Genomic DNA, 15,939 nt, shown 5'->3' on the forward strand with positions numbered 1-15,939 from the left:
TAAATCCAGCACCATCCCCTCTCTTGTAGGACCTTCTTTGAACTGGGATAAAATGTTCCCCTGGTTACATTTTAAGAATTCTGCTCCTTCTAAATCTTTTACACTATGACTACCCCAGTTAATATTGGGGACGTTGAAATCCCTCACTATAACCACCTTATTACTTTTGCACTTCCCTGACATTTGCCTACATTTCTGCTCTTCTATTTCTCGCGGACTGTTAGGGTGCCTATAGAACACTCACAGCAATGTGATTGTTCCTTTTTGATTTTTAAGTTCTATCCATTTGGCTTGAGTTGAAGAGCCTCCTAAGATGTCATCCCTCCTTACTGCTGTAATTGATTATTCCCTGATCAAAATTGCGACACCCCCTCCTCTTTTACTTCCTTCCCTATCTCACCTGAAGATTCTGTTACCTGGAATATAGAGCTGCCAATCCTGCTCCTCTCTCAACCATGTCTCAGTGACAGCAATGACATCATACCCCCATGTTTTAATTTGTTACCTCAATTCATCTGCCTTGTTTGTCAGACTCCGTGCATTAAAATAAGTACCATCCAATCATGCCAAACACCCTTGTGACTTCACTGGTCTAGATATTCTATGCCTTCCTGACTCACTAGGTGCCTTTTCTAATTTTGGCTGTGCATCTATCCCTGCTGAATGGTCACTCGGGATCCCAACCCCCTGCCAAGTTAGTTTAAACTCTCCCCAACAGCACTAGCAAACCTCCCTGCAAGGACATTGGTCCCGTTTTGGTTCAGGTGCAAACCTTGTACCGCCTTGTGAAGGTCCCACCATCCCCCAAAACATTTCCAATGTCCCAGAAATCTAAAGCCCTTCCTCCTGCACCATTTCTCAAGCTACGCATTCATCTGGACTCACCTATTTCTATATTGACTAACACATGGCACCGGAAGTAATCCAGAGATTACTATCTTCTGGATTCTCTTCTTTGATCTACTTCCTAGCTCCCTAAATTCTGCTTGCAGGACATCATCCCTTCCCTACCTATATAGTTGGAATACATGATAAACGGCAGGAACCTGGGAAGCACCGAGGATCAGAGAGACCTTGGTGAGCATGTACACTGGTGTTTAAGAAACAGAACAGGTACATACAGTGGTTAAGAAAGTATATGGTATATTTGCCTTTATTAGCCAAGGCATAGAGTTTAAGAGCAGGGAGGTTATGCTGGAACTGTATAAAAAGTTGGTTATGCCACAGCTAGAGTATTGTGTGCAGTTCTAGAATCCACATTATAGGAGCGATGTGATAGCATTGGAAAGGGTGCAGAGGAGATTTACCAGGATGTTGCCTGGTCTGGAGAGTTTTAGCTATAAAGAGAGATTGGATAGACTGTATGGTATTATCATAACTAACAGCATTGCAAAGGTTAATGTCGTGTTGAGTGTAGCCACTAGAGGGAGCTACAGTTACAACTATATAAGACAGTGATGCTAGACCTTAGAGCAGGAGTATATGCAGGAGTTAGCTAGTGAAGGTCAGAAGAGCAGATAGTGTAAGTGAGTATAAATCATAGTTTAAACAAGTAGTGAGATTAGCTGTAGATGAGTGTAGTTTAGATGTTATTAATCAGCTGTGTATTTTTTTTCTTCTTCTTAAATTTAGAGTACCCAATTCATTTTGTTTTCCAATTAAGGGGCAATTTAACGTGTTCAATCCACCTACCTTGCACATCTTTTGGGTTGTGGGGGCAAAACCCATGCAAACATGGGGAGAATGTGCAAACGCCACACGGACAGTGACCCAGAGCCGGGATCGAACCTGGGACCTCGGTGCCGTGAGACTGCAGTGCTAACCCACTGCACCACCGTGCTGCCCTAACTGTGTATTCTTAAGGAGTACGTGTTGAATCCAAGTTAGTAGTGTAAATAAATGTATAGCTTTCTTTAAGTTAAAGCTATTTTGTGGTCTTTGTGAACATTACGCCAACCATCCTGAAATAAGCAACTCAAAGAACACCATAGATTGGGGTTGTTTTAGCAAAGGAGACCGAGGGAGGACATGATTGAGATGGACATAGATAGACAGGAAGAAACTTTTCCCTTGGTGGAGGGATCAATGACCAGGGGCATAGATTTAAGGTAAGGGGCAGGGTTAGAGGAGATGTGAGGGTAAACCTTTTCAATTAGAAGGTGTTGGGAGTCTGGAATTCACGGCCACAAAAGGTGGTGGCAGAGACCTTCCTAACATTTAAGAAGTATTTAGATATGCGCTTTCAATGCCAAGGCACATAAGGCAGTGGGCGAAATGCTGGAAAATGGGATTAGAATAGTTAGGTGGTAGTTTTTGACTGGTGTAGATGTGATGGGCCGAAGGGCCTTTTCTGTGCTGTAGACCTCTGTCACTCTATGACTATCATGGGCTGTAATTTCTGATTAGAAACCTGAAAACAAATAAAGGGAAGATGGGGGAAGCTTCTTTCACTATTTCTACAAACAGAGCTTTGTGATCACTAAGACAAATTATTAACCTTAGTAACTAAATAGAAACCCTGAGACCAGAGCGTTCAAACACTCTGCTGAAAGATGGCACCACAGAGAGGAACGCAAGTGCAACATTACCTCCCAAATTACCACTATGACCTTCATGGGCCTTAAACCTCATGACAATACTTCTTTCGGCACCTGTGTAACATCTCCCAGAGGTTAAATCTTCTGTAAGGGGCGGCATGTGGCGCAGTGGATAGCACTGGGACTGCGGCACTGAGGACCTGGGTTCGAATCCCGGCCCTGGGTCACTGTCCGTGCGGAGTTTGCACATTCTCCCCGTGTCTGCGTGGGTTTCACCCCCACAACCCAAAGATGTGCAGATTAGGTGGATTGGCCATGCTAAATTGCCCCTTAAAAAATCTTCTGTAGAATTTATACCTGTTTCAGTTTCAAAAGTGGAAGTGTTTACACTCTGACAATGGCCATCCATTGCTTTGACAGTGATCAAATATATCTGACTGCAGTGTAGGTCCGTGAATTCACAGCTTGTCCCTGTTGTATTACACAGTGTCACATGTCCATCTTGTCCTTCTGCTGTTGTAATGTACCACAGAGCACCATCACTCTCCTCCCATGTCACTGTCGTACTCTTGGTGACGCAGTTTAGGCTGGAGTCAATAAATTGGGGTGCACATGGAGCTGTAAAATACAGAAACACACTTGCTTTGACCGGACATGAAATATCTACAGTCCAAAACATTAAAAACAAGAAGGTCATAGATCTTGACAGACAGGTGACCATCAAGTACATTAACGAATAAACGGTTTATTAAAGGTAAATTACTATATACAGAGAGTGAGATGAAGGCTACTGTATTCCACAACTCCAAACTTCTTTCTAACTGGAAAACCCAATCTCAGCCTCAGGGTTTACGCACTCCAGACTGATTGGCCAAATAGGGTAGCACAGTGGTTAGCACAGATACTTCACAGCTCCAGGGTCCCAGGTTCGACTCCCGGCTTGAGTCACTGTCTGTGCGGAGTCTGCACGTTCTCCCTGTGTCTGCGTGGGTTTCCTCCGGGTGATCCGGTTTCCTCCCACAGTCCAAAGGTTAGGTGGATTGGCCATGATAAATTGCCCTTAGTGCCCAAAAGGATTAGGTGGGGTTGCTGGGTTGCGGGGATGGGGTGGAGGCGTGGGCGTGGGTGGGGTACTCTTTTTGGGGGCTGGTGCTGGCTTGATGGGCCTGGTGGCCTCCTTCTGCTCCGTGAATTCTATGATTCTATGACCCTCAAGACTTCATCCCTTAAAGGCGCCCGCTACCACAGTCACAATAATTATCTTTGTGTTTCTGAACAAAGATTTACTTCTACATCTTTCAATAAATAAAATTTTCTGACACACTTGACTGCTCTCATTTAAAAAGTTATTTGGGAAAATTATAATCTTTTAAAACAGGAAGATTCTCTTTTGAAAATAAATGGCTTCACTTCACTCAAAGGCTTTATTGAGAATTATATGTACAAACGCTGCGCCCATTCCAGAATATTAGGATCAGAGCAGCCGTTCACTGTTTAGTTTTTGAACTATTCTGATTTGAATTGTGTTTCTGTGGTTCTCCCTATGGCTGTGTATTTACAGGCCTTCTCTACTCTCAGACTGACCGGCACATTGATTGTTGCTGATGGAAAGGGCTAAATATTCCCCATGGACCACATGTCAATGATCCATTCCTACTCACTACACTCGTGAACACCTGTTGTTGTGGAACTCGCACCTCAGTGTCTCACCGCTAACAAAGAGGAGCTGCTTTTAAGCGCTCCCTCACCACTCACTCCAGTCAACGCAAAAGCATGGCAGCGTGCAGACGTGCTCCTCGCTTTGGGGATGCCAACCTCAAGGCTTCTCGACGCTGTGGATGTGAGATGGTCAATCCTGTTTCCTGAGGAGGTCGAGAACCAGCAACAGGGTTACCAATACCACCTGGGAGGCAGTAGCAGCTGCTGTCAGTGCAGGCAGCATGACCAGGAGGACCATCGTCCAATGTGGAAGAACACCAATGACCTCCACTGAGCTGCTAGAGTAGGTTACCACCTCTTTTCTGGTATCAGTTCTGCCTGCCAGCCCTTAAATTCCCAAACGCCGCCCCTCAAATCACTGACTCACAGCTTGCACCCTCCTCACAACCGACGTTCATGTTTGCTCCTCAGCACTCCCTGGCACCCACCAGCACAACCCCTTCATATCCAGTTGCGATACCCAGACATGCCACCTGCCATATACCCCCCTGAGCCATCAAACGTGCGGCTCACAAAGCCCTCTCTTTGGCCCCATAGGAGAAGATAGCCCATAATAAGTGGGAAAGGGCCTAGCTGGGAGGGGGGGGGGTGAAGTACCAGAGATCCAAGTCCTCGCCCACAATGAGGATCGGGCTCTGGAGATTGCGTGGTTGACGGAGGAGAGAGCAGTCACCAACAGCGAGGTTGGCCTGTGCAGCAGAGGTGAGGATCCACTGCCCCTTCACCCAGATGATCTGTCTCAAGTGATTTGTTCACATCAAGAAAATGATCCTTCCCTCTCACTGACCACATGTCCATTCTCTTGCAGGATCTCCATCTGATGGGACTCCATCCAGAGTCGTCCCCGCTCACCCCACCACCACCCAAGAGACCACCGCAGAGGAGAGCTCCGAGGAGACCATCATCGAGGCATCACGCTAGCTATCATCTCACCTTCCAGCAGTCCAGAGACACACACTTTGCCAGCCGACATTAGCGGACAGGCCTCTGGGGCACAATCTGGTGGACGTGTTCCAAACACAGGTCGACATTGCTGAGGCACTGCAGAGCATAGTCCAATCACTGAGAATACTCGCTGACAGCATTGACACCATGGTGCAGACAATGGGGAACTGCCAGAGGTGGCAGAGCTAGATGATGCAGAGGCCTCTGGAGCTCACTTCAGCTGCCCCTCCATCCAATGGAGACCCCCAGGGCCCGATGGGTATCATCAGGGAGGAGGAAGCATTGGAGGCCCACCCAGGGTCTAAACAAAGAGATGACGGCAGTCTCCAGTTCTTCCGAACCCCCCCCCCCCCCCCCACCTGACACCGGTGCGTCTCAAGGGCAGTGGACATAACAGGGTGGCACAGCTCCAGGCCCTCGAGAGGATGCCCGCCAAGCGCATCAAAGACCGTAACCCTAACCCTCCACCTCTGATGTGCATCCTGTAGACACACCTATATGTAACAGTAGACCACATAAGAGCAAGAAGATTGAAGATCATTGAGTGGGCACTAGGTAGGTGAGGGGGTGGTGGGTCACTATCTGCAGTTAGGGAAAATGGTAATGTCCAATGTTTACTATTAAAACATGTGACACCTGATACATGTGCAGCCTCTGTCACGTTAATCTTCACGGCAGGCCTGCCTGCACCTCCACTCACCCCCCACCCCCTAGACACAGAGGTCCAAGATGAAACACCCCCGATGCAAACTCTGTTCAGAGGATGAGTGTGAGAGTGCTGTCAGCGGTAAGCCAGGACTCAGACTTTGGCACATACTGAGGAGCCTCAGAGGTAACCTCACAGCGTGTGATCCAGTGTCCTTGAGCTGCGTGCCAGAAAATGGAAATGGCTACGCATGTCCTCAGTTCCCCAACAGGCATCGCGCTAGCTTCATGTTTTAAAAAAGGAGTACTAAACTACGCCCACATGATTTCCCGCTGGGAAGCTGGTTATTGTCCTGGAGGCTGTTACATTTGACTTCAATCTCGCTAAAGAGATGGAATTAAACAAATCGGGGTTAAAGATATGCTTGCATATTTGGGCATGATCCAGAACTCGCCATCGGGTACGGGTCGGTTAGATAGCAAACTGATCTTGGCCTTTTCCGCTATTTAACCAGCGTGCCTAGATATGTGCCGGACGTAATGAAGGGGTTAAATCGTGTCCACCGTCTGTCATGGGAGTGTCCCTTTAAGAAATGTTTTTGTCTTATCACATGGCTTCTGTGATGTCATTGTGTGGGTGGAGCTGGGCTGTGGCTCTGGGAATTGGTTTTACTTTAGCTTTGAGTTTGAACTGGTTTTGTTCTGTACAAGTTGAAAGAAGGTTTTTTTCTCTATCTTTAAAAGCTGTTTCCAGACTGCTTGATAACTTGAAAAGAAATAACTGTTTTCGAGAAGAAATTCAAACCTGCTGTTTTGGAAAGGAAACAGGAGCATCCATCCCAGGTCTTGAGTGCTATGTGCTGGGCCATCCCTTTGAAAAGGTGTTTCTGGTTTATGGGATCGTGTTATTAAATTGGAACAGCTAAAGGGGGAATTTATTAAGGGTTATACATAGAGTACTGTAGCAGTGTTGGGTATTTATGTTGGTAGTTGATAAAAATGCTTACTGTGTGTGTTTATAAAAATGTTAACTAAATTCGTAGAATAAAGCTTGTTTTTGATTAAAAGTGCTGAAGAACTCTGTTGAATAACACCTGAAACGCAGGCTCTTGTACTCACCGTAACCAAAATCAATAAACGGTTGTAGATCAGGTGAACTCCATGACATACTTTGGAGTTTTCTAAATCCTGGCCCATAACAGGTCTCATTAAAGCCATGTACATGTGTTTAAAGACTTTTTATTTTTGTATTCCAATCACCTTGCAATAAAGTTCCTTACTTTCCCAATTGCTTTCTGTACCTGCATGCGAACATTGTGTTCCTTGTATAGCTATACCCCAGTTTCTCAAAGAACAAGTTTTGTGGCTTTAAAAAATATTCTACTTTTTTATTTTTACCACCAAAGTGAAAACCTTACACTTGTCCACATTATGGTTGCAATTTAACAAAAACGTTTCTAAGGGCGCGATTGAATGGCCAGTTGTACCCCAAAAGCCGCAAGCCACGGCGCAGCATGGCCGATAGAAGCTGGAAGACCCGCTCCCAGGATCTACCCAGCTCGCAGCATCTTGCAAGATCTAATGCGTTCTCACGAGACTTTGTGATGTGAATCCCGCCCATTGCGAGCTAGTCTCACTCTAATATGCAATTTCCTGAGGCACCGGTGAGGCTTTGGGATCTATCCTCTTCCCCGGGAGACCTCAGGCAAGCACCGTTCTGGTCTCCACAAACGGGGACCAGATGGAATGGCACTCATGGTGGTTTCCCAGGGGATTGGAGGCCCCCATATGATTGTCCTCTGAGCAGGGTGGTGCCCTGGCAATGATGGTGCCACCTGGGCACTCTGATACTGCCAGTTGAGCACCTTGGAAGTGCCATCTGGATGCCAGCCTGGCACTGCCAAGGTACCCAGGTGGAGCTGCCAGGGGCACTGTCAGGGTACTAGCTGGCCTTTTGAGCATGGTGGCAATCTGGACGGAGTGCACTGCATTGGTGTTGGGGGGGGGGAGGGGTGCGGGAGGGCCCGGGGACTCTCTTACAGTGACTTGGAGCTTGGGGGTGGTTGGGGGCTGCAACTTTAAATGGCATCCCGATCTCTCGCTACACTGAGGAGTTCCGGCTAGAAGAGCACCTCAGTGCAGAAAACGAGGCACGCACATTATGTTGGTAGTTGATAAAAATGCAACTACCTCGGACGCACATTCCACACTGAGGCTCCCTATCTAACTGGGGCCGCATTATATAGCGCCGGGAAACAAACGGCTAAACTCACTCACTATGGGAATTTGTTCTCATTTAGTTGAATTGCACCCTTAGTCTCATTTGTGACAGGTTTTGCTGGGAGTTTTCCGCCGGCTCTGTCGGCGAGTTCCCCACCTCTATCTAACCAAGCTTCTTGGACCCTTAGGAGTTGCGCACCAGTTTAGCCCACACTTTAAATTATTTTTATCACTGGGGCCCAAAATGCGCTGGCCAGATTGGCTCCTCAGAGATCAGGCCACCATTTTGAAAGGGTGCCCTGATCTTGAAGTGAATTTGTGGGTCACCTGCACCCACCACCCATGGGGAATGTCACCCCCCCCACACACACATGGGCATTGCCCCCCCCCCTCCCCAAGGGATGGCATCCTGCTAAGGGTTCGCTGAGGGCACCCCTTTTTAGGCCTCCCCACGCTCCCTTTCTGCCCCCCTTTTCCAGGACCCTGACGTTTCACGCACCCAACCTTTCAGAGGCCCCTCCTTACCCATCCTGCACCGCTACCCCTACCCTTCATATTTCTCTCTACCCTCCTTTCATGGGCTCAGCCCCCCTCAGGCCCTGACACTTGGCAGTGCCACCCTGGCACCCAGGCACTCTGGCACTGCCGCCCTGAAAACCTGGGGTGTTCCTACCGGCTTAGTGGTGCTACCCAGCCACCTTGGTGGTGGCTGGGTGGCAGTGCCAAGGTGCCAGTCTGACTGTTCTAAGGTGCTCACATTCCAGGGGGTAGGCCAGGCGACCATGTTGCCCTATCCCTTACCACCCAGCAGCCTCCAATGACCCGGGAAAACCCCAGGTGCTGTGACACCTGGTCCATATTTGTGTGGGCCAATACTAATTAACACCCATGTGACCACTCGCTGGGGAGCCAGTTAGATCATGAGAGGCCGTTAGATAGGGGGTTCTTCCCGTTAATGGGATGCAGATTGCCCTTAACTGGTAATTATTGGTTTCTAGCCACACCGTGGCAGGATCAGAACCACGTTGATTTGTTCTAATCATACTGTGCATTGTTCAGAATTCCTTAATATTAGATTCCAGCTCTTTCATGATAACTGATGTTAGCCTAATTGGCTTGTAGTTCCTTGGTTTCTCTTTTCCTCCTTTGTGTGTGGTCCATTTGCTAACTTTCAATTTGCAGGGACCATTCCAGAATTAGGAGAATGTTGGAAAATCATAGTTAGCCCATCCATTATCTCTGCAGCTATCTCAGTTAGAACGTTAGTATGTAGGACATCAAGGTCTGGTGCCGGTACTTATTCTCTGCTCAGATTAATTCCCTTAGTTTCCTCATTCTTATTAGCCCCCAGAGTTATCATTTGTTTCTGATATATTCGGGGCGGCATGGTGGTGCCGGGTCGGCACGGTGGAGCAGTGGTTAGCACTGCTGCCCCACGGCACTGAGGGCCCGGGTTCGATCCCGGCCCCAGGTCACTGTCCACGTGGAGTTTGCACATTCTCCCCGTGTCTCACCCTCACAGCCCAAAGATGTGCAGGGTAGGTGGATTGGCCACACTAAATTGCCCCTTAAAAAGATAAATATATTTCTGGTTTGTAACATGCGACTGAAAAACACCACATTTTGTTGACGTTTTTTGTCTAGCAGCCACCAGGACAATTCGTAAGGATACCAAACACAAAGGGAACAACAATTTATACTTCATGAGAAGAGAGGGCTGATTGGTTGGCAAGTGGACTCTGATTGGTAGAGGTATTGCCATGGAGAATGCACCAATTAATTGATGACTGACAGTTAACTGCCAGACTTTGTTTAAATTCTCCATGGCATTAAATTGGGTGAGAGGGTGCCCGGTTGCCCGGTAGGGCCCCTCCCCCTTCCTGTCTCTGCTCTGCTTAAGTTCGGGAGGGGAAGGCCCATGGTTGGCCATCCCACCTAAACACCAATTGAAGCCTTTAATTGGGTATTAATTAATGTCCATTAAAGGCCTCATTCAGCTACTGGTGGCATTCAAGCCCAGTCCTGGAATTCAATTTCAGTCTCTGCTCTTCTGATTTAAAAAAAATAAATTTACAGGATGTGTGCATCGCTGGTTAGGCCAGCATTTATTACACCATCCTTCAGAAGATGGTGGTGAGTTGCCTTGTTGAACCGCTGCAGTCCCTGAGGTGTAGGTACACCCATTGTGCTGTTAGGAAGGGAGTTCCAGGATTTTGCCCCAGCGACAGTGAAGGAACGGTGATATATTTACAAGTCAGGTGGTGGGGTTCCCAGGAATCTACTGCTCTTGTCCTTCTAGAGGTAGTGATCATGGGTTTGGAATGTGCTGTCTAAGGAACCTTGGTGAGTTACTGCAGTGCATTGTGTAAATGCTACACACAGCTGCCACTGTTTGTCGGCGGTGGAGGGTTTGAATGTTTGTGGAAGGGGGAGCAATCAAGGGGGCTGCTTTGTCCTGGATGGTGTTGAGCTTTTTGACTGTTGTTGGAGCTGCACTCATCCAGGCAAGTGGAGAGTATTCCATTACACTCCTGACTTGTACCTTGTAGATGGTGGACAAGCTTTGGGGGGTCAGGAGGTGAGTTATTCGCCATAAGATTCCTAGCCTTTGATCTGCCCTGGTAGCCACAGTATTAATATGGCTAGTCCAGTTCACTTTCTGAATAATTGGTAACCCCCCAGAATGTTGATTGTGGGGGATTCAGCGATGGTAGTGTCATTGAATGTCAATGGGCAGTGGTTAAATCCTCTCTTGTAGGAGATGGTCATTTCCTGGCACTTGTTTGGCACAAATGTAACTTGCCACTTGTCAGCCCACGCCTGGATATTGTCCAGGTCTTACTGCATTTGGACATGGATTGCTTCATTTCCTGAGGAGTCATGAATGGTGCTGAACATTGTGCAGTCATTCGCAAACATCCCCACTTCTGACCTTATGATGGAAGGGAGGTCATTGATGAAGCAGCTGAATATGGTTGGGCCTGGGACACTACCCTGAGGAACTCTTGCAGTGATGTCCTGGAGCTGAGATGATTGATCGCCAACCATCACAACTATCTTCCTTTGTGCCAGGTATGACTGCAACCAGCAGAGAGTTTCCCTCCTGATTCCCACTGACTCCAGTTTTGCTGGGGCTCTTGATGCCATACTCAGTTAAATGCTGCGTTGATGTCGAGGGCAGTCACTCTCAACTCACCTCTAGCATTCAGCTCTTTTGTCCATGTTTGAACCAAGGCGGTAATGAGGTCGGGAACTGAGTGACCCTGGAGGAACCCAAACTGAGCGTGCGCAAGCAGGTTATTGCTGAGTAAGTGCCACTTGATAGCACTGTTGATGACTCCTTCCATCACTTTGCTGATGATGGAGAGCAGACTGATAGAGCGGTAATTGGCTGGGTTGGATTTGTCCTTTTTCTTGTGTACAAAACACACCTAAGCAGTTTTCCACACTGCCAGGTAGATGCCAGTATTGTAGCTGTACTGAATCAGCTTGGCTAGGGGTGCAACAAGTTCTGGAGTACAAGTCTTCAGTACTCTTGCCGGAATATTGTCAGGGCCTATGGCCTTTGCATATCCAGTGCCTTCAGCCATTTCTTGATATCATGTGGAGTGAATGGGATTAGCTGAAGACCGACATCTATGATGCTGGAGGAAACTGAGATGGATCAACCAATTGGCACTTCTGGCTGAAGTTTGTTGCGAGTGCCTCAGCCTTGTCTTTTGCACAGATGTGCTGGGCTCCTTCACCATTGAGGATTCTGCAGTAATTTGTTCCTCCCAAACATCCAAACTCCCCTCTGCACCACTGAGCCTTCAGCCATGAGGGACTTGTTGCATGGAATTAATTTTGACTTATTACCTCTCAACCTATCTTCAAAAGGATCCTTAAAATTAAAAAAATTAACTCGTAGACCTTGGCTGCAATCACAACCTTTTGCACATTTCCTGTTCAATTTCCATATTTCCTGACCTAAAGGAATATTTGAGATGTTTTATTATGTGGAATATTCAATATACATCAAGCAGTCGTGGGGACCAGTTGTACCGATTTTGAATCACCCTTCTTATACAAGAGACTTACCAGTGCTGAAGTCAGATATTGAGCTTTGTGAAGTGTCACATACATTGTCCAGGGCTGTTAGAGATAAATGATACATCTGTCCACAGTGTAGGTTGGCTATTTGACAATGTGTGTTGGCTGTATCACATAATACTGCGTGTCCATCACTTCCCTCTGCTGATGCAGAGTATGACACTGCACCGTTAGTGTGGGTCCAGGACACAAAAGCATCGTTTGTGTTACAATCCAGCTGGACCCCGAGATTCAGTGGGATGCACGAAGCTGAAAAGAATGAAAAGACCAGATGAAGAGCACTTGACCAGCAGCTGCTCAAAGTTTTGTAGAGTTGTTGTTTTAGCTAAAATCTTCATGCAAATGGATTTGATAATTTTCTTGGGGGATCAGTAATTTAGGTATTACAGAAGTGAGATTGATGCAGAAATTAGCGAAAAGGAAGGTTTCACTTCTCTTTAGTTACCTGTTTTCTTTGTGATGGAAGCACTTTCAGCTGTGTCACATGAATCATCGTGTGCACGAACTGTGATGGTGTAGGTTTCTCCACAGTCCAGCTCAGTGATATCACACAATGTTTCATTAGCGCTGCATTGTTGCACATTGCTCCCTTCCGCTGTGGCAATGTATGATATTGCACCTTGACTTAACTCCCATGAGACAGACATATATCCAGCATCACAGTTCATGAGAGCATCCACATTCTGTGGGACACAAGGTACTGCAAAAAGAAAATTCCAATATGTTACCGGCTGGAAAAGTACTGAACGGCATAATTTAATATTCAGGAGAATGATCTTTACCAAGGGAGTGGTGAGAATGTGGAACTCGCTGCCACAGAGAGTTGTTGAAGGGAATAGTATTGACTCATGTTAAGTTGAGGCCAGATAAACATATGACCGAGAAGGAATAGAGGGTTGAGCCTATTGATTTAGATGAAGAATGTCAGGAGGAGACTTGAGTGGAGTATAAAGACTGACATGGACTGAATAGCCGGTTTCTGTGCTTTATATCCTATGTCATGATTCTCTATAAGGTACACAAATGACAATGTTCTATTAAACATGTACAGCTGGATTTTATTTGCTCAACAAGCAGGTATTTAGCAAAGGGTGCATAAAATAGGGCGGGTGCCAACCCCACTGCCTTCCTTCCTGGCGCTGGATTGTGTGTGGGCAGGGGCTGAAATCGAGACCCGGCTGCCATATATAAATAAATAAGCAAGAGTGACTTCTGGTGGTGGCGATGTGCTGAGTGGATGCATATCAAGTGCTCTCCTCCCAATCAGAACCAAAATAGCAAATTTTCCAGGTTTCTTGGCTCAAAAAGCCACCCAAAACTCCTAAAGATCGAAAGACACTAGTAGCTAAGAAGCAGGAGGGAAGATGCTGGCAAATGGTAGTTCAAAGGGCTGGAATAGAAGGCAGAAGCAGCGGCAAGAGGCAGGAGCAACGAGCAGATGGACCAGCGGACACACGAGGCGAGGCGGTGGCCCCGGCGAAACAAGAAAGGGGGCGACCCGAACAGAGGAGCATAAACCGGCAGCGACGCCCCCCACTACACCGGGGGAGGGATGGCAGGCATTTCTAAAAAAAGAACTGGCTGCCATGAGGGAGGCGATCAAAATGGAACTCCAGGTGGTGATGAAAGAGGTGGTGAAGGGAGTGGTGATCCTGAACCAGGAAAGGGCGGCAACCGACCAGAGTGATAGGATTGTGGCTCTGGAGACCGAGGAGAAGAGGTTGGTGGCGGCCCAGTGGAACCTGAGGGGAAAGGTAGAGAACCAGGAAAACAGGTCCAGGCGACAGAACGTCCGTAATGTGGGACTGCCAGAGAGGGGTGGTGTGAAGGGACCCAACGGCCGACATCGCCCACAAGCTGGGCAACCTGGTCGGGAGGAACAGCTTCCCAAATCCTCCAGAACTCGAAAGGGCACACAGGTCGCCCCAGCCAAAACCCAAGACTGGGGAGCAGCCGAGAGCGATCACAGCAAAGTTGCACTGGTACCAGGATGATAAAAGACCCTGAGGTGGCCCGACAGACAAAGTCGTGCTCGTGGGATGGACACAGAATAAGGGTCTATCAGGACATTGGGGCTGACCACGAGAAAAAAAGGACCGAATTCAATAAGACAAAATCGGAGCTCTACAAGAGTGGGGTGAGGTTCGGCATGTTGTTCCTGGCCAGACTCTGGGTAACCTACAAAGGAAAAGAACATTACTTCGGCACCCCAGTGGAGGCCGAGGTGTTCATGAAGACCAACAACCTAGAAAAGGAGCAGACACAGCAACAATGAGGGCAGTGGGGAAAAAGACAGAAAGTGGAGGACGAAACGGGACGAGATCTGTTCTATGGGCTCTGTGTTTGCGCCGCACTGTGCTGCCTCATTCTCGTAGTGAAGTAGGACAGAGAGAGGGAAGCGAGGATAGGAGAAACAGGTGAGGGGGTGAGGAAGGGAACAGAGACGGGCAGATAGAACAGAGACAGGGCGAGACCAGCCCAGGATGGGGAGCCACCATACTAGCAGGGAGGGCTAGCACGGGAAGACAAGCTGTAAAGGGGCCGCGGAGCACCTCTCAGAGGAGAGGAAGTGTCTGGCCAAGGAGGGGGGGGGCGCAGGGCAGAAAGGGGGGTGAATACGGGGGGGGAGAAAAGGGAGGTGAGAATAGGGAGGGGTAGGGCGGAATGGGGGGAACTCACAGAACAGAAAAACGGCAGAAGGATAGGAAAGGGTTGGCAGCAAGACAGACACAGGCTTCAGCAGGCATGGAACAGGCCGAGGAATCAAGATGGCGCCGCAAGCAGCCACTTCGGAGGGACTAGGGGAGACCCGGAGTGCAGAGGCGCACTCACGTGGCATTGACAAAGTTGGCGGGCATGTTGGGTGCCACCTGGACAAAGGGAAACCCCAGAGCGCAGGGGCCTGGCCTCATGGGGAGAGCAGCGACCACGGCCATTTTGGACGGTCCCTTAAAGGGAAACCCCGGAGTGCAGGGGTGTATCCACCAGGTAAGTATGGTTGATCCCGAAGGACCGGGGGGGTCAGTAACCTCCCACCAGTATAGTCACCTGGAATGTAAGGGGACATACGGCCCAGTGAAAAGATCTTCGCCCACCTGGGAAGCCTGAAGGCGGACATAGTCTACCTGCAGGAGACAGACCTGAGGAAGAAGGACATTGTGGCAGTATGCATTAGGGGTCATGTGCGACTGTGAAGCCGTGATGTCATTGGCTGACAGATCCCGGGTCCTGGTTGGCTGTTGATCTCTAGCTCCGCCCTGAAGGCGGAGTATAAGAACCAGGAGTTCTCCCCCGCAGGCCAGTCTGTTGCTGAACTGCGGGGAACAAGTCACGCTTAATAAAGCCTCATCGACTTCATCTCTATTCGTCTCTCGTGAGTCTTTGAGCGCTACAATTTATTAAGCGTGCTTAAAGGACTATGGAGCTCAGGATCGTCCCGGAATGCCTGAGGATCAGCCCCCACGCAGTGAACTCAGCAGCAGTTTTTAAACACTGGCAGACTTGTTTCGAAGCCTACCTCAGAACGGCCCCCGGCCGGGTCACAGAAGACCAGAAACTACAGATCCTGCACTCGAGGGTAAGCCCGGAAATTTACCCTCTCATAGAAGACGCAGAGGATTTCCAGACGGCGTTCGCAGCACTAAAGAGCATCTATGTTCGCCCAGTGAACCAGATCTACGCACGCTACCAACTCGCAATGAGACGGCAAAGTCCCGGAGAATCGCTAGACGAATTCTACGCCGCGCTGCTAATTTTGGGACGGGCCTGCAGCTGCCCGCCG

The 15,939-nt window shown here is 48.4% G+C and overlaps 1 protein-coding gene across 1 annotated transcript in view; it reads right to left on the reverse strand.

Moving 5' to 3' along the window:
- LOC140426523 (uncharacterized) overlaps positions 1-15,939 on the reverse strand; it is a 210,174-nt gene that overhangs the window by 138,466 nt on the left and 55,769 nt on the right. The window contains exons 12-14 of the mRNA XM_072511403.1: positions 12,604-12,858; positions 12,147-12,407; positions 2,895-3,155 (exon numbers count right to left, since the gene is read on the reverse strand). Of these exons, the coding sequence (XP_072367504.1) occupies positions 2,895-3,155; positions 12,147-12,407; positions 12,604-12,858 (777 nt within the window). The remainder of the gene's footprint in view (positions 1-2,894; positions 3,156-12,146; positions 12,408-12,603; positions 12,859-15,939) is intronic.

The sequence above is a fragment of the Scyliorhinus torazame genome, chromosome 7 (assembly GCF_047496885.1).
Source record: "Scyliorhinus torazame isolate Kashiwa2021f chromosome 7, sScyTor2.1, whole genome shotgun sequence".
Classification (NCBI taxonomy): Eukaryota; Metazoa; Chordata; class Chondrichthyes; order Carcharhiniformes; family Scyliorhinidae; genus Scyliorhinus; species Scyliorhinus torazame.